We start from the raw sequence: 23,806 nt of genomic DNA on the forward strand, positions 1-23,806 counted from the left end.
CTTGTGAATGTTACCTCCAGAGAATGAACTGAAAAATGGAAACATGAAAGACATATATATATATATATATATATACATATATATATATGTATATATATATATATGTATTTATTTATTTATTTATCTGCCTCCCAGATGATGCCTTCTATGATGTGGGATGGGAAAGGAGGGACTGAGACACTTGTAAACATATTCCATTAATTAAAAGTGAAAATAATTTTTAAAAAGAGATTGATAGTTTTTTTAAATCTATTTTGCCTTTCTTTTGGGGGGAGATACAAAAACCATCTTAATGTTCCACAGTTATCTATTTGAATGCTTTTCTTTATTTTTGACAGTAATTATGTCTATATATGCATTAATCACTCTTCATATATTTGTTAAAATTACTTGTAAATCAATCTAGATGAGCAAACTTTAATTATCATGGCAATAAAGATATGTTACCCTCTGTTTTGAACTAGGTAGTCTAATGGATAAATAATTAAACTGGGTTGTCTGGGTTTAGAGAAAGGGGAAAGGGGAGGTCTGTCTTTGCAAGAAATAACTGACAGGAACACAAATATCAATGGGGAATCACCTTTATACCCAAAAACACAGGATTTGGGAAACAAGTAACACTTGTATGGAGAATGACAGTGAAATCAGTTAACCAGTGAGCCAGACACCAAACAGCTGGGTAATTATAATAAAACCTTATCTAACTTAAATAAGGTACTTCTAGGGTTAAGGAGAATAGGCAACAAGCAGGAAGCAATAATTTATTAAAGTAAAGAGGTCAGAGAGATTGGTAAACAGGGACTCCTTATCTGGGAGGTTAACTATGGATCAGAAACAAGGGAAATGGATAGGAAATGGATCACTACACTAAAACCTATCACTAACTATATTCAAATAGGATGGTGTCTTACTCCCTGGGTCCTTGTCCCTCCAGTGGTGGTCTCAGCTGTCCTAAGGTCTCAGATGACAACCAGCCAGTAATTCCAAAAAGGTCTCCAACCAAGAGCTGTCCACACTTAGAAGTCCACCTTCTAACTGTAAACCAAGCTCCAAGCCACAAGTAGATGGGATGGTCCTTGAGGAGTAGAAAACACCTGCTTCTTCTCCAGTGGTAGCAACCAAGAGACTCAGACCCTTGAGTCTCACCTACAGAGTTCCAAGGCTCCCAGAATGTTCAGCTTATGCCACCCTGCTTGGCAATCTTTTTGTCTACACTTAAACCTAACTTTTATAAATTTGCCTACATCAGTAGTCTACTCTAGGCAAAATAATAAGCCTGCTATATGTATAGGAGACAACTTTGGATCATGAGGACTCATATTAAAGAAACAGAGCCCATCAATTTACCTGAGAATTGGCACATTAAAACATTTTCTATTATGACTAAAATGTAAGAGTTTGAAATGAAAGAAGTAGTTCTCAGTTGGACCAATTAAATAAGAAATGTAGGTTTGTGATTTTAAAGCTACAAATGTAACATTGAAATTATGTAGTTATTAGAAGATAATTTCTCCCATTTACAAATTAGCCATTAAACTAATTCACAAACATAGCTTATATGTAAAATAGTTACTTGGTAACTGTTTGTTGAATTGAGTTCTAAGGAGCTCAAAACATTTCATAGGATGTGGGTGTGCATCAATATTTCCGTTTTGTCTCAAACTGATTTAATGGCTAGAAGCAAAAAGAAACAGAGTAGTTGGGTGATTTTTCTAAGTTCACACAGAATAATTACAGAGTTTATATTTGTAAGTTTCAGTTAACTTCCTTATTGATTTAGCCTTCTACTCTTCTAGTCTCTTCTTCAGTTATGAAATTTTCCATGCCCATGAAAGAGCTATAATTGTTATACCAAAACATATAGCAAGGAATGGAAAACTAATGGGTAAAACATAACATTAAGCCCTTGATATTATAAAAGAGTTAGCCACTGCAACTAAAGCTTTCTACACTAAAACGCTCAAATGCCAAGCCTGGAAGAAAACGAGTGCAATGAGGAGGAGCAAGAAAGAAAAAAAATTCACTAACATAAATATGAATTTAAAGGAGCTGTCCATGAAATTTGCAGAGATAATGAGGTTCTGCCTAGGATACAAATTTTAGAAATAATGGAAATAAAGAGCTGCAAAGGAAGGCAGATAGGAGGGATAGGGGTTGGGATGAGGAGACTGGAAGATTCTTTTGTGATTAGGAAATAGTATATTTTATGTCTGTATATAAACAAAGAATTTTATATCAAGCTTTCTTGAATGGAGACAAACATTTCCAATCATTGTGTAAATACAAACACATATTGCTGGGAATGCTTCATTGAGTTTCAAGATTTTTCTTCATTTTTATGCAGAATAAAAAGTAATATATATATATTAAATTTGCTAAATAGTCTTACCCAACAACAATAGAAGTTATATAATGATAACAATGTTATATTGCTGCCAACCAAGTCTAACACTTTGTTGGAATAGCAATACCCAAGATCATCAGACCTCAGGAAAAAAATAACCCTCCCTCCCACAGAGATATGTATACATTATTTTTATCCACAAACATGGCAAACCAAAGTTCTAATGGTGTTTTTAGTGGATTTGAAAAAAGGTAAGACTGGAATCTGCAATGCAGAGCCTTGGTTTAGAAAGGAAAGCACATCTGTAACTTGAAGGACTACAGAGATTATCCTCTCATTATTCATATCACTAGAAAGGATCACAACCTAGAGAAAATATTTTGAAGAGTGGTATGTGTTATTAAGAGGAAGGAAAAAACCATTGGTTTACTTCTGACTGACAAAAATGTTTTAATAAGGGAATGTTAATAAGGACTATGGTCATCAAAATAAGTATTCCAAAGTGCTTCTATTACCTTGGACAGTCAGTGAATTGATTTATGAGTTATTATAGAGACCCTTAATTGTCAGGCTAAGAGAGTTATTTATAAATAAGGGAGAAATACAGAATGTGGCATTTGTACTAGTTTTTGAAGTATGGTTCCAATTTCAATAGGTCAACATGGTAAGAAGGGCTATTACAGGTCAAAGGAATGGAATGGTCAGAGATATGGAAGCTGAAAAACCCATGTCAAATACAGGGAATAGTAGAATATTCAGTTTTGTTGAGGCCATGTTGCCACCCTCTAAGTCTCAATTACTATACATATATTTCATAAGAAATACCCTTCCCTCCCTAAAAAGTATTGACCAAAATGATTTAGCTGCATGGTGGCAAGAAAACAAGGTTGAAGGTGGGTGGCTAATGGAATTAAGTTATTAATAGGGGAGAGAGGCATTTTTGAGGTATGCAACCTCAAATTACATAAGCTCAATTTTGAAAAATAACCAATTAATGTTGGGACTGATCCAGATTTGGAGAATAAAAGCAATAATAGGGAGGAGTCTCATTACCCTTTGGATCTAGTGAGACCCTTCTTCACCTTGTGTGAGTTGTTGTTATTTGTACCTACCATAACCCTTTCTGTGAGGGACAATAAGAGGCAAGTAGAGTTTGCAAATGCTATTGGCTCTAATATTGTATCATTTATCCTTGACTCATGTATCCTTTGATGATTCTCAGTAACTGTATTAATTAGTGCTGTTGTAATCTGTGAGTGGAAAAGAGATTGGACTCATTCCATGCTGCTCCAGAGAATAGAATTGGTCTCAAATCAATTAATTCATTGTAAGACCTTGCTTTTCATTGAGCTAAATCTGGAACTTCACTTTTTTAGAGCTAATTCAAGAAGTAGTCCTGTTTGTTTTTGATATAGTATATAAGAAAAGTGGCAAATAAGGCTGAATTAGTTAATTGGACTTCAATGGTGAAGATCTTGGCTGTCAAATACAGTGAGTTTGGACTTTATTCAGTAGACAATGGAGAATCACAGAAGATTTTTGATCCTGTAAGTGATAAAATTGTACTGGAAGGAATATTTATCTGACTCCTGTGTATAGGAAAGACTATAAGAGGACATGACTTGAGAAGGAGAGAACAGTTGGATTATTACAGTTTTCTAGTCATGAGGGGAAAGGGGCATAATTTAGAGGGATAAAAGCAGAAATGGAAGGCAAGAGGCATATAGAATGAAGAAAAATTTGGCAAGATTTGTTGAATATTTGCATGTGGGAGACAAGGGTAATGCTTTGTACATGCATAATTAGGGTAATGTTGATCCTATTAACAGAAACAATAAATTCAGGATTGGAACTGCTTTATAGAGAACATAATGCATTCTGTTTTATTAGTTTTCAAATTAAGACACAGTCAAGACATACAAGAGAAATTTTTTATTAAAAACAGAAAATGTGGGAGTAGATATCAGTGGGGGGTCTAGTATAGTTAATAACAATTGGAACATCATATTTATAAAGACCATATGCATAAAAATGGACCAGGTTCTGAAATCATAATACATTATCATAGGTAGATAATAAACCCAACCCCTTAACCCAGTGATGGGCAAACTATGGCCCACAGTCCAGATGCAGCCCCCTGAAATGTTCTATTCAGTGTATGCACCACATTATTCCTAATCTGACGAATACAATGAGTAGGATATAATATAATGAAACTTCAAAAGAGTTGCCTTAGAAACAGACTGACAGATGAGCATTTCCTTTCCTTTGACCCCACTCTTTAAAAAGTTTGCCCATCACTGCCTTAATCTATTTTAGGAATCCGTTCTACTCCATTTCTAACAAATTGTCATTTATCCTCTGTATTTTTTCCTGGGTGGAGCTATTGCTCTGACAATTACTACCTGCTCTGGGCAAATCACTTAACTTTGATAAACCCCTACTTTCTTCAATAAAAAAAATAAAGAGACTGGACAAGATGGTTTCTGAATTCATTTCTAGCTCTGGATCTATAAAAACATTGGTGGTAGAGAAAAGATAAAAGAATTCATATGCACTCACTTAATTCTTAAGAAAATATATTTGCTAAGAATGACAGATGAAATGACATTGAGCCTTACCAACATGGAAAAGATGCTATACTTAGGCTGTGAAAGCTATAATAGGAAGTCAGCAAGCTACAATGACATCTGGTTGATATCAGAAAACGTAAATGTGGATTAATCCTAGTTACCTTGATTCAGTATGTTTCTCAGGTGGGACCTAACACATCAAAGGTGAAAGTGGAAAAGACAATAAATGAGACTCAGGTTTTGGGGATTTTATGGTAAGTATAGTAGAAAGTCAAAGGGAAACTGAATCTATAGTACAGAATCATCATTAAGATAAATAATTAGATTTCAAAGGTCATGGGAAGATAGCAGACCTTTTTGCCTTTGGGGCAGATAGCTAACTTCTTCCCCAAAAATAATTTTTTTAAACCCTTAACTTCTGTGTATTGGCTCTTTGGTGGAAGAGTGGTAAGGATGGGCAATGGAGTTCAAGTAACTTGCCCAAGGTCACACAGCTGGGAAGTGTCTGAGGCCAGATTTGAACCTAGGACCTCCCGTCTCTAGGCCTGACTCTCAATCCACTGAGCTACCCAGCTGCCCCATCCAAAAATAGTTATTTATGGATCACCACTCTTCTTTTCTGCTTACCCTACAAAGGACTGGTTTGGCTCCCTATTGCTAGTACTGATAGACCATGCCTTGTCATTGGGTATAGATTTGTTTTTTATAAGAATTTCATGCCCATTACATTATTTTAAAAGTTTAGTGATTATTCTTGCCTTGTTTCTCTTCATTACTTTTTCTTTCTCCTGGCTTACTCAAAGATTTCTTATTTTTGTTTTCCTTTTAAAACACTTTTTTTTCATTCTCAGTTCTTGTCTTGAGTCTGCTTACTATCCTAGAGTTCAGCTTCATCATGTATAAACCCATGATAATATATCTCCACAAACTCAAAAGAATAATGAAAATCAAATTAAATCAAATGTATCCAAACACTTTGGAATTACAGCTTTAGATCATAGGTGTGTATATTTTAAAGGTTTTTCTCTTAATTGAATCTAGTAGAAAAGTGTTGTGGACCTGGACCCAAGTTCTAGTTTCCAACTAACTCATTGGTTATCACTGAGTTAAGTCTCTTTGCGCCTCAACTTCCTCAACCATTAAATGACTTTTATTTCTGTCTTAAAGGTGGGCTTTGTTCCCAGGGTGGAGAAGGTACTCTCTTAAACTTCAGTTTTTCCTTGCTGCTACCTTCAGTTTTAATTCTGGATTTCAGAAATTTTCAGTTCTTCTAAGGTGGTATGATGACCTAGAAGCTGGGAGCATTAAAAGCCACTTCCACTTTTTCAGTCTCCCCCAGGGTCTGCTAATGGTGTTCAGGATCCAGGGCACTGTGAGCTACCTTGTGCTAGGGCTCTGGTCCTCACCTTAGGCAGGAGCTCTGGGACTCATTCTGGGCTAACGTGGCCCTTGTGGAGGGGCCTGGGTATTCACTTTAGGTTTGAGAAGAGGCTCTGAGACTCCCCTTGGGCTTGAACCAACCAGATGCACTGCAAACTGCCTTGTGCTGGGGTTCTGGGACTCACTGTAGGCTCAGGCACTACCTCTGGGCCTCCCCTTAGGCTTGTACTGGCCCGGTGCACTGTGGACTACCTTGTGGTAGGGCTTGAAATCTCACTGTAGGCTTGCCCCAGAGCTCAGAACCCCAAGGAGTGGGCATGAGGGAGCTCTGCTATTGCATTAATCAGGGTCTTGGGATCACGATGTTGGCTGGTGCCTGGGTTCAGAAGCACAAGCAGTAATGGGGGAGTAAGCTTGCTCTTCGCTTCTCTTCCAAGTTGTTTTCTGTAGGAAGTTTACTTTACTCTTCCTCTTGTTGGTTCAGCCACTCCAGTATTTGTTTTGAAGCATTTTTAATTTAAATTTTATTTTAAAATATATTTTTTCATATTTATGTGATTCATTTTCTTTCCCTCTCCTCTTCCCTCCCCACTCCCAGAGCTGATAAGCAATTCCCCTGGGTTATATAAATGTTATTACTTGATACCTATTTCCATATTATTCATTTTTACAATAGAAATGAAACCTCAAATCATATATCCATATAAACAAGACATAAGTGATGTCAGTAGTTTTTCTTTTACATTTCTATTCCCATAGTTCTTTCTCTTAATGTGGACAGCTTTCTTATAAATCCTTCAGGAATGTCCTGGATTATTGTATTGCTACTAGTAGTAAAGTCCATTATATTGGATAGTTCCACAATGTTGCAGGTTCAGTGTGCAATGTTCTCTTGGTTCGGCTCATTTCACTCTGCAACAGTTCATTGAGGTTCTCCCAATTCATATAGAAATCCTCCAGTTCATTATTCCTTACAGCACAATAGTATTCCATCACCATCAGAAACCACAATTAGTTCAGCCATCCCCAATCAGGGGATACCCACACATTTTCCATTTTTTTGCCACCACAAAGACCATAGTTATGTTCCTTTTTTTGGTACAAGTACTTTTCCTTATTGACTCTTTGAGGTACAAATCAAGTATTGGTATTGCTGGATCAAAGGGTATACATTTTTAGAGGCCTTTGAGCATAATTCCAAATTGCCTTCCAGAATGGCTGGATTAATTCACAACTTCCAACAATGCATTAGGGTACCAATTTTGCTACAACCCCTCCAACATTTATTATTTTCCTTTACTGTCATATTGCCGAATCTGATAGTTATGAGATGGTACCTCAGTGTTGTTTTTATTTGCATTTCTCTAATTATGAGAGATTTAGAACACGTTTTCATGAGCTTATTCATAGTTTAGATTTCTTTATTTGAAAACTGCCTATTCATGTCTCTTGATCATTTGTCAATTGGTGAATTCCTTAATTTTTTGTACAATTGACTTAGCTCCTTATGAATTTGAGAAATGAGACCTTTGTCAGATGTTTTTGTTTTAACGCCCCCTCCCCCAATTTGTTCCCTTCTAATTTTGGTTGCAGTGGTTTGTTTGCATAGACACTTTTTAATTTAACATAATCAAAATTATTCATTTTGTAATTTTAATGTTCTCTATATCATACTTGGTCCTAAAATTCTTCCTTTCCCATAGATCTGACAGGTATACTATTCTATGTTTACCTAATTAGCTTATGATATCCCTCTTTATATTTAAGTCACTTACCCATTCTGAATTAATCTTATTATAGGGTGTGAGATGTTGATCCAAACCAAATTTCTCCTGTACTGTTTTTCAATTCTCCAAGCAGTTTTTTGTCAAATAATGGGTTGTTGTCCCAAAAGCTGGAATTTTGGGGTTTATTGAATACTATCTTGCTACTGTCATTTACCCCAAGTCTTATCCTGTTCATCCAACTTTCTATCTCTAAGTCACTACCATATTGTATTAATGATCACTACTTTATAGTATAGTTTGAGATCTGGTAATGCTAGTCCTACATCTTTCACATTTTTTCCCATTAGTTCCCTTCATCTTCTTGATCTTTTGTTAATCTAGATGAATTTTGTATTATTATTTTTTCAAATTCTATAAAAACCCTTTTTGGTATTTTGATAGGAATACCATTAAATAAGTAAATTAATTTATGTAGAATTATTGTTTTTATTATATTAGCTCATCCTACCCATGAACAATTTATATTTTTTCAATTATTTAGGTATAGTTTTATTTGTGTGAAGAATGCTTTGTAGTTGTGCTCATATAATTCCTGTGTTTGTCTTGGCAAATAGATTCCCGGATCTTTTATCTTGACTAGAGTGATGGAGTTTCTCTTTCTAATTCTTGCTGCTGAATCTTGTTGGAAATATATAGGAATGCTGATGATTTCTGTGAATTTATTTTGTGCCCTACAACACTGCTAAAGTTATTTATTATTTCTACTAGCTTTTTAGTTGGTTTTCTTGGATTCTCTAGGTATAGCATCATGTCATCTGCAAAGAGTGATAGTTAAGTTTCCTCATTGCCTACTTTGATCCCTTCAACTTCTTTTTCTTCTCTAATTACTACTTTTAGCATTTCTAGTAAAATATTAAATAATAGTGGTGATGATGGGCATCACTGATTCAGTCCTGATCTTATTGAGAAGGCATCTAACTTATCCCCATTACAAAGATACTTGCTTATGGTTTGAAATAAATACTGTTTATTATTTTGAGGAAAGGTTTTCTTATTGCTATATTTTCTAGTGTTCTCAATAGGAATGGGTTTTGTATTTTGTCAAAGGCTTTTTCTTCATGTATTGAGATAATCATGTGATTTCTATAGTTTGATCAATTATGCAGATGGTTTTCCTAATATTAAACCATCCTTTTATTCCTGGTATAAATTCCAGGAATAAATTCTAGTCATAATGGATAATCCTTGTGATAAATTGCTATGGCATTTCAGCTAGTATTTTATTTCATATTTTTGCATCTATGTTCATTAAAGATATTGATTTATAGTTTTCTTTCTCTATGCTTGGTTTTCCTGCCTTCAGAATCAGTACCATATTTGACCATAAAAAGAATTTGGTAAGACTCCTTCTTTGCCTATTTTGTCACAAATAGTTTTTAAATTTTGGGGATTAATTGATTTTTAAATGTTTGATAGAATTCACTTGTGAATCCATCTGACTTTGGTGATATTTTTCTTAGAGAGTTCCTTGTTGGCTTGTTCAATTTATTTTTCTGAGATGGGATTATTTGAGTATTCTATTTCCTCTTCTGTTAATCAAGGTTATTTATATTTTTGGTAAGTAATCATCCATTTCATGTAGATTGCCATAGTTATTGTCATGTAACTGGACAAAGTATCTCTTAATAGCTGCCTTAATTTCCTCTTCATTAGAGGTGAGATTACCCTTTTCTTTGATGATAGTGTTGATATGGTTTTCTTCCTTCTTTTTTAAAATAAGATTAACCTATACTTTATCTAATTTATTTGTTTTTTTTAATACCAGCTCCTAGTCTTAATTTATTAGTTCAATAATTCAGTTACATTCAATTGTATTAAATTGCCTTTGATTTTTAAGATATCAAATTTGGTCTTTATCTGAGGGTTTAAAATTTGTTCTTTTTATAGTCATTTTAGTTATATAACCAATTTGTTAATCTCTTCTTTCTCTTTTTTCTTAATATACTCAGGGATATAATTTTTCCCTGAATACTGCTTTTGCAGTATCCCATAAATTCTGATATGTTGTTTTTTCATTGTCATTCTCTTCAGTGAAATCCATAATTGTTTTTCTGATTTCTTTTTAACCCACCATTTTTGGTGAATCTGATTATTTAATTTCCATTTAATTTTTAATTCTCCTCTCCATGTACCCTTACTAATTATAATTGTTATCTCATTATGATCTGAAAAGGTTGCATTTAATATTTTTGCTATTTTGCATTTGTTTGACATGTTTTTATGCCCTGGTATATGGTCAGTCTTTTCAAATGGACCTTGTGCTTCTAAAAAGGTTTATTCACTTTTATCCCTATTTACTTTTCTCCATATATCTATTGAATCTAATGTTTCTAAAATTTCATTCCCACTTGTATAGTTTTAGTACCTATTTCCTCCTTACTCTACAAGAGTTTCTCCTTGAAAAATCTGGATGCTGCATGCATGTTGAGTTCTATTATTTCTTCATTGTCTATACTGCCTTTTATCAGGATGCCATTATCTTCCTCATCTCTTTTAATGAGATATATTCTTGGTTTGGCTTTGTCAGTTATCATGATTGCAACTCCTGCCTTCTTTTTCTTGGTTGTTACCTAATAAATTCTGCTTCAGCCTCTTACCTTTAACCCTGTGTGTTTCTACCTGCCTCATCTGTGTTTCTTTTAGACAACATAGAGTAGGATTTTGGCTTTTAATCCACTCTGCTATCTGATTCCATTTTATGGGTGAGTTCATTCCATTCAATTTTAGAGTCATGATTACCATCTGTGTATTCCCAATCATTTTTATTTCCTCTTTTAATTCTACCCTTTCATCTTTCACTATTTCCCTCCATATCAATGTTTTGCTTTTAATCAATTCTATTTTCCCCACCCTTATTTTACTTTCCTTCCCACCCCTCCCTTCTTATTCCCCTCCTATTTCTCTTTAATGTCTATTAATTGTACCCCCAACCTTTCCCTCCTGTTTAAGGCTCCCCTCCCCAAACCCCACACCCTTCCTTATTCCCTTTTTACTTCACTTTAGAGTAAGATAGAATTCTAAACCCCAATAGATCTGGCAGGTCTTCCCCCTCAGAACTGATTCCACTGAGAGTAAGGTTTAAGTGTTACCTGTCACCACTCTTTGAAGCATTTTTTAAGGTTGATTAGAGAAGGTTCTTAGAGGCATTTGAGCTTTCTGTGCCTCCTGGATCTACCTCAACAACCACAACAAAAAAAAATCCTCAACTATAAAATAAAGAGATTAAATTAAAAAAGATTCTATTGACTTAATACCAGCATAATAAAACTAATTATCTAATTACCTTTTTAGGGGCACCAAATTACCTAACCTTTCACATCTATAAAATGAAGGATTTGATTATTCATATATCTTTTGACATGCAGTCTATATTCTTATTAACCCAGGTCTCTTAATATTGATTGACCAAACTCCTTAAAGATACATTTGGATTCAATTCAAGAAAAGTTGAGTAGATGAGAATTGAAGAGCCTGTTATGTATCATGCAGTGTATTAAGTGCTTCCAGAAAGTGGAAGATACATTTCTTTTTTTTATACCTTTGGAGCTTCAAAGATAAGATTAATAGAAAATTGCTGAAGAAAATAGAATGACTCCCTAACATCAACCGTAGAGTTTTTGGTAGAGGAGCTCTAACATGTTTTGCTGATCTCCTGCTCTTCCTGGCTCTGTGCTGAGCTAGCAGGGAAGTGGATGTTACAAGATAGATTCTCTTTGAAGCATGGATACTCATCAGCCATCACAATGTTTCTTTAATGAAACATCAAATGATACTTTTACTTCTATTTGTATTGATAATCTCCTAAGAGTCAAAGTATTGTAGTTTAGCTTTTAACACAAAATTTGATCCACTTTAATTGGATAAACAAATTCACGAATGACAGTATAATCTTTACATGTGTCCATAAATGGAGGATTTTAGAATGTATTCATTTTTAAATCAGTTTGAAGTAATTAATGAAAGAACATAGAAAAATGTGAATAAATAAACTTACATTTTAATGGATGAGGAAATCCACAAATGACAATATAACTTCACACATGTCCATAAGTAGAGAATTTTAGAATGTTTTTATTTTTTAATCTAGTTTGAAGTAATTAAGAAAAGAACATAGACAAATAAATATGAATATACTACAGTCTTTTGGCTGTCTTTGCTGCCAATAACCAGATTAAATGGAGAAAAAAATCAATTAATTATCCAGATGTTCTGCCTTTGGGATTTCAAACATCCTGATATCTATCTTAAACTCACATCTGGATAATTGCTTTTTCACTTTTATTAAGACCCCCGACTCTCTCTTGTGATGTCACTTTCCAAATAACACCTTCATTAAAAATGGAATATTTTCCTTCTTTTTTGTACCATATACTATAATTCTTCCTCCTTTGTCCCTCTGCCAGGCTTTGTTCCTTTCAATAACTGCAACAAACTAAAATTTGTTTAGTTTGGATACTGTACTGGAAGCAGAGCGTCAATCTTAATGTTATGGTTAAGTGATTGCTAGCTTTTATGTTATTAACATTACATGGCCTCTGAATGAATAACAAGGCTGTAAGTCAATAACGTATAGAAAGGCTGGTCTGCTTGCTTGTGCTTCATTTGTATTTGCAATGTTCACACTCTCTTAACCAACTAGCCTAGATTTTAGATGGCAATAAATATTGCCTACTGCTTTTGAATGAAAATATAACAGGCACCAGCTTATGGATTTTAAAACATAATGAAAATGGGCTGTGATCCATAATACAACATGCTGCCATTTCAGTAGAATTCCAGATATTGACTGACTACAAATTGTGCAAGTTAGTAACTAATTGGTGACCTTGCCTGACCAATATGCTTTACATGGTTTTAAAGTGAGCAATAAAGTCTCTGATTTAGTGTCAGCAGAGAAGAATTGCATGATAATTAAGTATTATATAGGCTAATTGTAGGATGGTTGAAAGAAGGGTCATAGTAGTGAAGGAATAGGAGAAATATATGTTATTCAATTACTATATGTACTCACTTATTGTCTATGAGAATCAACTTCAGACTCATATTCTTCCTTTTATCCAGAGTAGCTATATGACTCTGGGCAAGTCATTAAAATTCTCTGAATCTCACTTTCCTTATCTGTAAAAAGGGTATAATAATAACTATATTACTTATGTAGAAATTGGAAGGTTTGAAATAATATGTATGAAACAATGTGGAAAAGTAAAAACACAATATAATTCTCAGCTATTATTATACAATGTTTACAGAAATATCTGACATCTCACTAGCGAATAAGGATGGAGGGATGCTAAGTAGGAGATTAATTTCTTACTGATAAAAAGTGCCAATTGATATGAATTATTTAAGGATAATTTTAGTATGTTATACAACAGTGATGTCAAACTCAAACAGAAATGAGGGCCACTAAACTGTATGTAAGGATCTCTTAAGGTGACACAAACTAGAAAATTGTATATTAACATAATGTATGTTTTATTATATTTTACCTATTTTATTAAATATTTCTTAATTCAATTTTAATATTGTACGTGCTATGCTTGGGAGTATTGTGGGCCAAATGTAGATGGCATGTTTTCTGCTAGACTAGTCCTAATTACATTTTTCCTATTTATTTATTTTTATCTTATTAGGGTCAAAATTAAAAGAAAAAATATTCAGTGACTGGATTTTCTAGTCCTTAGCATAGGAATAATTTAATATTTACTAGGTCATCTTCTTTCAGTTCCACTAGATAGAAAGCCTCCTCTTTCAAAATGTGTCTCAAATACAAAGTTCTTAATTTAAAAAAAAATGACTTCAATGTAGGTTAACACCTGGATAATTGATTGGTCTTTAGAAAAAGAGTTTGCGTTAAGGTCCTAGGCAAAATTATGAAGTAAGTGTTTTCTCTTTGTCTCTCTACTATTCACTCTGTTGATTATATCCCTGCTATCTACTACAGATGCTATCTCTACTTCCCCCAGATGCCTAATACATTCTAAATCTTCAAAAAAATTTTCTTTATTATCTTATGTGGCCTCTTCCCCAAAGCAGGCCATCTTGCAAAATTATCCTATTCTTACACACACTTTCCACCAATCAAAATACAATTAATTGGCTTGAGAATACAGGCTGATTAAAATAATTCACAGCAAAGTATGATCAGTTGATGAGGGTATTTGTAATATTAGACAAGAATTAGTTAAATTAAATGAATCTTATTAAAAGGTTTATGGGATTTTTTTTTTGGCCAGGGAGACATTCTTGGTATTCCTTATCCATCCTTTATTCAGCATCACTCCTCCATTTCCCCATTATGGCAGAAAAAAAGGTAGGGTACTTCAGAAAACTCTGATTTATAGTTGCTAATATAGGGTAGATATTGGATAAATATTTAAATAACATAAGCAAATACAGAATTTATATAACAATAATAAAAATATTAAAAGAACATGAGAAAGACCTCCAGCATTGGGTTTATCACCCATGAAGAATTTATGAGAAAACATGATTAGAATTGTACAAGATTGAAAAGGCCTGAAGTTACAGAATGCATCAGTAGAAGAATCCCTAACCTTACAAGTGAAGATTACATTATTTAGAGCTAAAATATACCTGAAACTCAGAGAAGTCAATTAAATTCACACTTACAGACATAGTAAATAGCAGAATTGAGATTCAAACACAGGTCCTCCATATACTTCTTTCCATTACAACACACTGCCTCTGTTTGCATTCTCCTAAAGTTAAGTCAATACTCAAAAGAATTTGTATTCTATCATTTCTCTTCCTAGTAGCATGGAATAGGATAGGTAACATAATTCTATTCAGCTAAGTACTGTGAGGAAGTGGAAGAGTTCCAAAAACTATACAGCAATGAATGATCTCTGCCCTCGATGTGCTTACACAAAGTAGGGTGGATGAGGAGAAAAGTTAAAGAACTATACTTTATAGCATGGGCTTCTTGATGTGATTTTAGTAGCTTAGGGGGGGGAAATCAGAGAATATCATTCATACAGAAAGAACAGAAGTTTGGATTATGGACAATTCTAAGTACTCTGCTAGGTTCTGTAGATACAATGACCAAAAAAAAAAAGCTTCCTACTGGAGGAAAATGGCTTTGATTTTTCATCTTAACTACTTAACCTATCTGATCAGCAGCATGTAATTTCACCTTTCTGGGCCATAGTTTTCTCATCTGCAAAATAAGAGAATTAGATTACAACACCACTAAGATCCCTTCCAGGTCTAAAATCCCATGATTCTAATTTTTTAAATTAAACATTTTTTTAATTAAAACTTTTTTAAGGTCAGGCATACTATAGCTTATTTATTTAAAAAATGTTTGTAATGCATGCCCTTGTCATTAAAAGTGTTTTTGAAATAGTTTTTTATTTTTTCCAGATTACATGTTGATAAAATTTTTAATAATTGTTTCCTGACTTTTTTTTGCAATCTATGTTCTCTCCCTCCTTCCTCTCTCCCTAAGAATGAAGGCAATAGGATAAAGGTTGCACATATGTTATCCTACCATATATATTTCCATGTTCATGCTGTATAACAAGATACATATTCCTTACACTAGAGAAAAAATGCATGGAGGAAATAAAATGCAGAATGGTACACTTCAGTCTGCATTCAGATTCCATCAGTTTCTTTGATGGCAATGGATGACTTTTTTTTATCATGAGTCCCTTAGCTCCTTGTTGATCCTTGCCTTGTTGATAATAGTCAAGCCAATCACAGTTCATCTCACACTTTGTTAATGTATACAATGTTTTCCAAGTTCCACACATTTGAATTTACATAACTTCATGTCTTTTCATTTATTTTATTATTTTGTTTGTCATCTCTTATGGCATAATAGTATTCCATTACAATCATATACTACAACTTGTTCAAACCATTCCCCTAATGAAGGGCATCCCTTCAGTTTCTAGTTCTTTGATGCCACAAAAAGTTTCTATAAACATTTTTTATAAATGGGCCACTTTTCCCTTTCTCTAATCTCTTTGGGTTACATACCTACTAGTAGAATTGCTGAATTAAAGGGTATGCACAGTTTTATGATGCTTTTGGCTCTCCAAAATGATTTTATCATTTCATAGCTCCACCAACAGTGTATTAACACCTCAACAATCTGACATATTCTCCAATATTTTTCATTTTCTTTTTGCCTTGTTAGCTAGTCTAATAGGTAAGAGTAGTACCTCCGAATTGTTTTAATTTGCATTTTTTAATTTTAATCGCTATTGATTTGGAGAATTTTTTCCATGTGACTAAAGAGTTTAATTTTAATTTCTTCTAAGAATTGCTTGTTCATTTCCTTTGACTATTTTTCAGTTGGGGGGTTCTTTGTATTCTTATAAATTTGACTCTCTTCTCATGTATTTGAGAAATGAAACCTTTGTCAATTACACTTACATGGAATGTATTTTTAAATTTAATTAATTTATTAAAGAAACAATTTATTAAGCCATTTTATGCAAAAGATTGAATTGAGTTTATCACAGTGTACTTATTAGTTAAATATAGGGTCATTTCTATTTAAAAAAAAAACAACAACAACAAGTTACTTGCTCCCATAATCAACTCTTGAAACTTGACAAAAATGTTAGTGTTTAATGGTGTGTTCCATTTTCATCCCATTTTATCTGATTTATACCCTCTGTAAATTTTCTCCCATATGAAGAGAATTTTATGACCCCTAAGTAAATTCAAAAGCAATATCACCATAGTAGATGTCTTCGTAGCATGATATATTATCCATTGAAAAATGATTAGACCATTTGTCTGAGAAGCTCAGTATATCCATGAGATATACTATTGATTGGATAGAAAAGTAAAAAAGCATTTATTGAGTGCTTATCGTTTGGAAAATACTGTAATAATCACCAGGGATACAAATAGAAAAGCAATAGTCCTTGCCTCCAAGAAACCCACATTCTAATGAATGAGACAGAACATTTGGGCAGGTCGTGAGAGGTATTTTCATTCAGAAAGTTCCTGGGATGAGTAGAACCATAAAAATTATTAAGAGATACACCCCCTGTAATGCTGGAAAAGTTGATTCTAGCATGGTTCATGGTTTCAAAATGAGGAGATTGGGAAGTATCAAGGTGTATGGTGTTGGCAAGACTGGAAAACATGCCCAGAGAATGAGAAGTGAAGTGAAACTGGGGCTTTCCTGAAATAATGCTACTGGAAGGAAGGTTAACCATCAGAACAGCATGACACCAGCAGAAAGGTTCCAGAAGGTTGGATGTTGAACAAATATTCAACGACTGAGGAATAAAAATGTTGAATAATAATGTGATTCTTAATTCCATGTGAACTGGAAAGACCTCCAGGAATTGAGGCAGAGTGAAAGGAGCAGAGCCAGAAGAACATTGTACACAGAGACTGATACACTGTGGTAAAGTCAAATGTAATGGATTTCCCTACTAGCAGCAATGCAATGACCCAGGACAATTCTGAGGGATTGATTTATGGAAAAGAACGCTACCCACATTCAGAGGAAGAACTACAGGAGTGGAAACACAGAAGAAAAACAATTGCTTGAACACATGGGTTGATACAGACATGATTAGGGATGTAGACTCAAAATAACCACACCAATGCAACTATCAATAATATGTAAATAAGTCTTGATTTTTGACACATGTTAAAACTAGTGGAGATATGAATTGGATATGGTGGGTGTTGAAGGGGAAAGTAAAAACATGAATCATGTAACCATAGAAAATTTTTATCAAAAAATAAAATATTTAAATGTTAAAAAAATTATGTGATGCTTGATTTCTGATCAGTAGCTAGTGTATACATAATAAAGTTTTCTGTCACTAAAGCAAGGAAAGATTCTTCTCTTAATCCCTCAGACTTATGTAGCTCCCTATCACCTTGAGTCAAGTAAGAGAGTCAGTGATCCTTATTGCTACAGATATGTCAAATGATAAGTGAGGTATAGGGATGTGACTGCCAAGGTAAACTTGGTCACAATCTTGAAAACAAGTGATGCATACATGAACACGTGTCAAAAATGTTTCTATGTGGTTCCAGTAACCACTAGAAATGTTAGGTGCAAAAGAATTAGAATTGATTTATGAAATTAATTCTCAGAAGATGTAAAATCTTTTGCAAACCATGGAGGCATCAGTTATTTTAAATGCATTAGACACGAATTATTCTTTCCATTTAAATTTTAAAGGTTAATACATAAGAAGGTCTGAGATTTTGACTCTCAGTTAACTTGAACACCCAGCACTCTTCTGCTGTGCTCTTGATAAGTGCACTAAACTGTGTTTTAAGCTTAACTTGGTGCCTTTGAAAAATGCAGTTTCTTTGGTGAAAATTTTCAACAGGCAAACAGTGTCATGCTGTCTTGTTTTGTACCTAACCATTTAATTTGTGTATCTCCTTTAGGTTTATTTCCAGCTGTGTTGAATCTGGCCACAAATGCACTCATCACCACCAATGCCACCTGTGGAGAACGAGGCCCTGAAATGTATTGCAAGCTGGTAGAACACGTCCCTGGGCAACCTGTGAGGAATCCCCAGTGTCGAACTTGCAATCAGAACAGCAGTTTTGCATACCGTATGTGTTTTAGTTTGGGCATTTGTTCTTAAATAGATATGTGTATATACATATATTTTTGGATGGGGGCTCAGTAAAGTGATGTTGGAGGAGGCAAATAGTATTGTAAGGATCTAAAAGCCTAGAATAATTTTGAATACCTAGATGTTGTTTAGTTATGTTCAACTCCTCATGACCTTATTTGAGATATCCTTGGCAAAGATACAAGAGTGTTTTCCCATTTCCTTCTCCAGGTCATTTTACAGATGAGGAAACTGAGGCTAATAGATTTAAGTTTTTTGCCCAGGGTCACATAATTGGGAAGTATATGAGGACAGATTTGAATTGAAAAAGATGAATTATTTTTACTCCAGGACTGGTACTATCCACTGTGACATGTAATTGCCTTTAGAAATGCCCAGAGGATGACATAAAAGTGATCCTCTCTTTATATATTTTCTTTTTAATCTCCTTTGGGCCTAGATATGTAACAGTCCTGAGACTTATATGAGAGACAGACTAGAGATTTAGGCTAAGGGCTTCTTTGCCATGAAATCAGAGTAACTGATATTTATCAGGTATTTACTGTGAGTTCTGTAGGTGTCTGGGTAAATTAACAAAAGTCTCTGCCTCTGTTTCCTTAACTGTAAAATGAGGTGGCTATACTAAATGACCTCTAAGTCCTATTTAGCTCCATGTCTCTGATCCTGTAATATTGTAAGTACACCAAAGAAAAATATAATTAAGCAGTTATAAAAGGCACTCCATGGTCAAGTACTAATTGGGAAGGACAAATAGAATGACTCTAGGCACTAAGGCAAGGAAGACATTCATGAGAAAGGAAAAAGTGGGGAAAACCTTGTAGATCAAAAGTAGATTTGGGGAAAGGTGGGTATATCTTAAATCAGAAAGGAAGAGAAAATGCATCACATTCAGAATAAATGGCATAAACAAGAATGGAAGGAGGCAGGGAGTTGGGAATGAGAGAAGTGTATATGTATTGTTGAAATGCAGCAATAGGGAGATGAAATTAAGTGTAGCATAGGGTTAATTCACATTATCCTTTACTCAGAAACTAGCTTTATTATAAGATCATCATCATTATCATAAGGACACCACCATCATCACCATAACTAATGTTTACCTAGTGTTTTGAGGGATGAGAAGTATTTGCCTGCCTCATTTGATCCTTAAAATAGTCATGCAAGGAAGGTGTTATTAGTCCCATTTTGACAATAAAGAAACTGAGGCATAGAGTCATTAAGTTTCCTGCCCAGGGTCACACAGTGTATGAAGCAAGATTCATATCTCAGTGTTCATAGCTTCAAGTTTAATGGGATCAATTATCCACTTCTAGAGTTGCAAAAGACTTCAAAGATCCTTTACTTCAGAGCTGACAAACTCAAAGTCTAAAGACCCCATTTGTGTTGAGATGGGAGATCTTTGATTCAAATCTGACATTAGGTACTTTCTAGCTATATAACCATTTACTCATAGCCTTTACTGCTCTTCTGCCTTGGAACCAATGTGCAGTATTGATTCTAAGAAAGAAGATAAGAGTTTTCTATTTAAAATGTCATTGGAAAATATTTGACAAAATGAAAATATAGTACAATATAGATAGTATTGATTTTCTAAGTTATGATGTGGCCTGTAATTATCAATTTCTATTAGACTTCGATACCATGGGTAAAATTTAATGAAGAAACCATAGTCAAGGGGGAATAAGTGGCTAGCCCTATGCTCCACAGAAGGTAAATAACAGGCAGGATTTAAACCTAGGTCCTCTGAATTGATATGAATCATATCAATTCCTCTTTCCTCTGCACTCCCACTGCCTTCTGAAAATCTCATCAAAAAGTGTGAATCAGCATTCCTAGTCATAATTTTCTGATGGAAATCTTCCATATTTAAAAATATTTGGAAATATTTCATTTGTACTAAGCAGCTTTGTGGGGCAGTGGATAAAACTCCAAGTGGACTTGTAGTTTGGACTTCCTGAGTTCAGATTCTGCTCTTAACATTTGCTATGTGTTCCTGGGCAATTCTCTCAGCTTCTACTAATAATATTATCTCTCACCTAGCTGGTGTGAGAATCAAATGAGATTACATATGCAAATTGTATTACAGACCTTAAAATGCTGTTTAAATGCCATCATCACCATTATTTCATATTTGCTGACCATCAAAGAGAATTAGAGCCTGTGATCATTTTTTCAAAAGTAAGTATGCTTTTTAAGTCCATCTTTTTACTCATACTATGGTTGCCACAACCTGGATTTCTTTCTGTGAGGTACCTTTTTAATGGGTAGTTAGATTCCATTTTGAAGTCATTCTTGGGTGTTATAGAACTTAACTTTCTCCCTCTCCCTCTCCCTCTGCCCTGCTCAACTAAAACAAAACAAAAATACCATAAAATAGTCTATTAAAAGTTAATTCTACACATGAAATTAAATCCCATACCTTCAGTGACCTCCTAAGAGCAGGTAAATCCATAATGCTTCCTCTGGATCTGAAAGCATCTTGGCTTTGTGTCTCCAAATTAAAATCTACCTGTTTGAAAGGCTCACTTCATCAACCATCCCCTTCATCAGTCAGAAGATGAGGTTGGCCTTTGGATTAACTTGCAAATCTCTCCCTGTTGTGCCTGCTATACTTTTTCATCTCTTTTTAAATAAGGGAAACATGCCAACAATTAATCAATGTTTTCAAATTAATTATGATTAAACTTCTGTAATGGGGATTATGGTTAATTGTTGATTCATCTCCCAAACCTCCTTTTGGTGACTAATCCTCATATCAATTTGACCTGAGGTGGCAGATATCAAAATTTCTAATTAGACAGGTTCCATTGCAATTACCTAGGAGTCCTGAGTTTGCTTTACCAATGTGTTATGTGTATTTATTTTTCTACCACATATTAAAATCCACTGGCTATAAAGATGATGCAGGGCTGTTTATGTCAGTGGATGTTTAGGGAATGCTGTTTACTCTGATATTTGTTTTCCATCCAGACTGATGCCAGCAATATCTCATTTATGGTGCCATTTCCTAAATGTGCCAATTTTAACACCCACTTGTGCCACTAAGGACATTTTATTTGATATTTAGATATGCTTCTGGCATTTGCTATTTTAAAGACTGAACACCTTTCTTCACTCCCACATTCCACTAGAGCCAGTTCTAATTATTAAATACATTCAGCACTTTTACTTTTCATTAATGAGATGGAATACATCATCTTAGTGGACTGCTAATTTGATAAGACAGAATACAAAACAAAGTGTACCAGACTGCTGGGATAAATTAGGTAACCTTGCAATTGAGAAATGGGAGAAATTTAAAAGGTTTGGAGCATTTTCCAGAGAATCCAAAATGTCTTTAATGTCTTAAAGTCATAAATCTTAGTATTTGATTTTTATGTGTATTTCATTCTAAGAAAAGTTCAAAATAGCCAAATGTATAGAGGAACCATGATTTGGAAGGTGAAGAAAAGACCTTCTACAAATGGTCTATAACTTAATACATAAATCCAAGGGAGTTAGTAGCTTGAGGCTCAGAGCTGTTCAGTGACTTGCTCAGGATCACAGAGCTAGTAAGTCAGAGAGGAGATTTGAATTCAAATTTTGCTGAATTCAAATGAATTTCTTTATTCATTATTCCAAGTTGTCTCTATTAGTATGTGCAATTACATTTTAAATGGGAAAAAATTACAAATTGAAAAAGACTATAAATAGAATGAAGCCTTATTTTTCAATAACACATTTTCCTTAGGTGGTTCTATGATGTTGATCAAAGGTTCCCTATGATTCAGTTACGCTAATCTATTTTGCTTCATATGAGGCATATTTCACCTTCAGTCCTTATACAAATTTAGGAGAAAGCATAGTTTTTCCATCTGTCTATATCAGTTAAATTTTGATGAAATGAGACATAATTTTGGATCACTTATTTTAAGATCACCAATACTTATAGTATATAACCATTTAGAAACAGAAGTCAGTATTATACATGATCATGCTTATTTTCTTTTTTATGTTATTGCTAATTTTAGGTTAAGTAGCTATTAAAATAAAGGCAATATCCTCTAAAGTTTATTTTTAATTTAATTGTTTGTATTTTGGAATGCCCTTTCCCATGGAATCTACTTTTTCTTATTATTTAAATTCCTAGAATGGCCCACAAATACCTATTGAAAGGGGTATCAAGGCAGCATTATAGATAGAATGGCAAGTCTGGGTTCAAATATCATTTCACACACTTTCTAACTGTGTGGCAACTCATTTAACCCCAGTTACCAGCCCTTACCACTCTTCTGACTTAGAATTTATCCTAAGGCAGAAGATAAGTTATTTTTTAAAGAAAGCCTATTGAAAACATAATGTACCTGAAATAATAGCAATAATACTACTGAAGAATAGAACTTCCATTCATAACATAGTTTCTAAGAGAAAATATACACAATTATAAGTCTGGATGGCAAAAACATCTATTTCCCCAACGTAGGGAGTTTTTGCAGGAGAAATGGATTTTTTTGTCTCCTGTGCCTTTCTACTTCCCACCTCTCAGATAATAGATGTAGGAAGGCTCCTAGATCTAAGCCTCTAGTTGTAAACCCCACAATTTGGAGATCAGGACTTCAGCATGATTGAATTGAAGAAGAGGTAGGATGAGGAGAAGAAATGGGTCAGAGAATAAGAATTCATTGCAGATATTCTGGAATGAGATTCAGGACAGAATAATGGAAAGGGAGTGGGGATTTGTTGTCTGGGGTGAAGCTTGATGGAGAGTCAGAAAAAGAAATAAGGATGGATAGCTAAATGGAGGGAATCAGGTACAAGTACAAATATGGAACCTAACAACTAGGCATAAAAATAGAGGAGAGAATGAGGGGTAGGGACAAGGTAATGAAAAGGATTATCAAATTGGAGTTTTGAGATTGATTTCAGGCTTTGCTTTAGAAAAGAGTAAACTGAAGCCCAGGGATTAAGTTGCTTGTTCTAGCTCAGATCCATTTAGAAAGAAAAGGCTGGGAGATTTGGAACTTGTGAGGAGTGATACAGGACTTATGAAATAATGGTTAGACATATAGCCCTCCATTTCCACTCTTTTCTCATGTTTCACCTTCCTTGGTAGATCTATTTGGAGAAGACATTCCATGCCTATAA

At 34.2% G+C, this 23,806-nt stretch overlaps 1 protein-coding gene across 1 annotated transcript in view; it reads left to right on the forward strand.

Moving 5' to 3' along the window:
* The first annotated feature begins 10,553 nt into the window (after nucleotides 1–10,553).
* LAMA2 (laminin subunit alpha 2) overlaps nucleotides 10,554–23,806 on the forward strand; it is a 625,852-nt gene continuing 612,599 nt past the window's right edge. The window contains 4 exon segments of the mRNA XM_044676961.1: nucleotides 10,554–10,596; nucleotides 13,507–13,537; nucleotides 17,291–17,313; nucleotides 18,489–18,659. Of these exon segments, the coding sequence (XP_044532896.1) occupies nucleotides 10,554–10,596; nucleotides 13,507–13,537; nucleotides 17,291–17,313; nucleotides 18,489–18,659 (268 nt within the window).

This window comes from Gracilinanus agilis, chromosome 4 (genome assembly GCF_016433145.1).
Source record: "Gracilinanus agilis isolate LMUSP501 chromosome 4, AgileGrace, whole genome shotgun sequence".
Lineage (NCBI taxonomy): Eukaryota > Metazoa > Chordata > Mammalia > Didelphimorphia > Didelphidae > Gracilinanus > Gracilinanus agilis.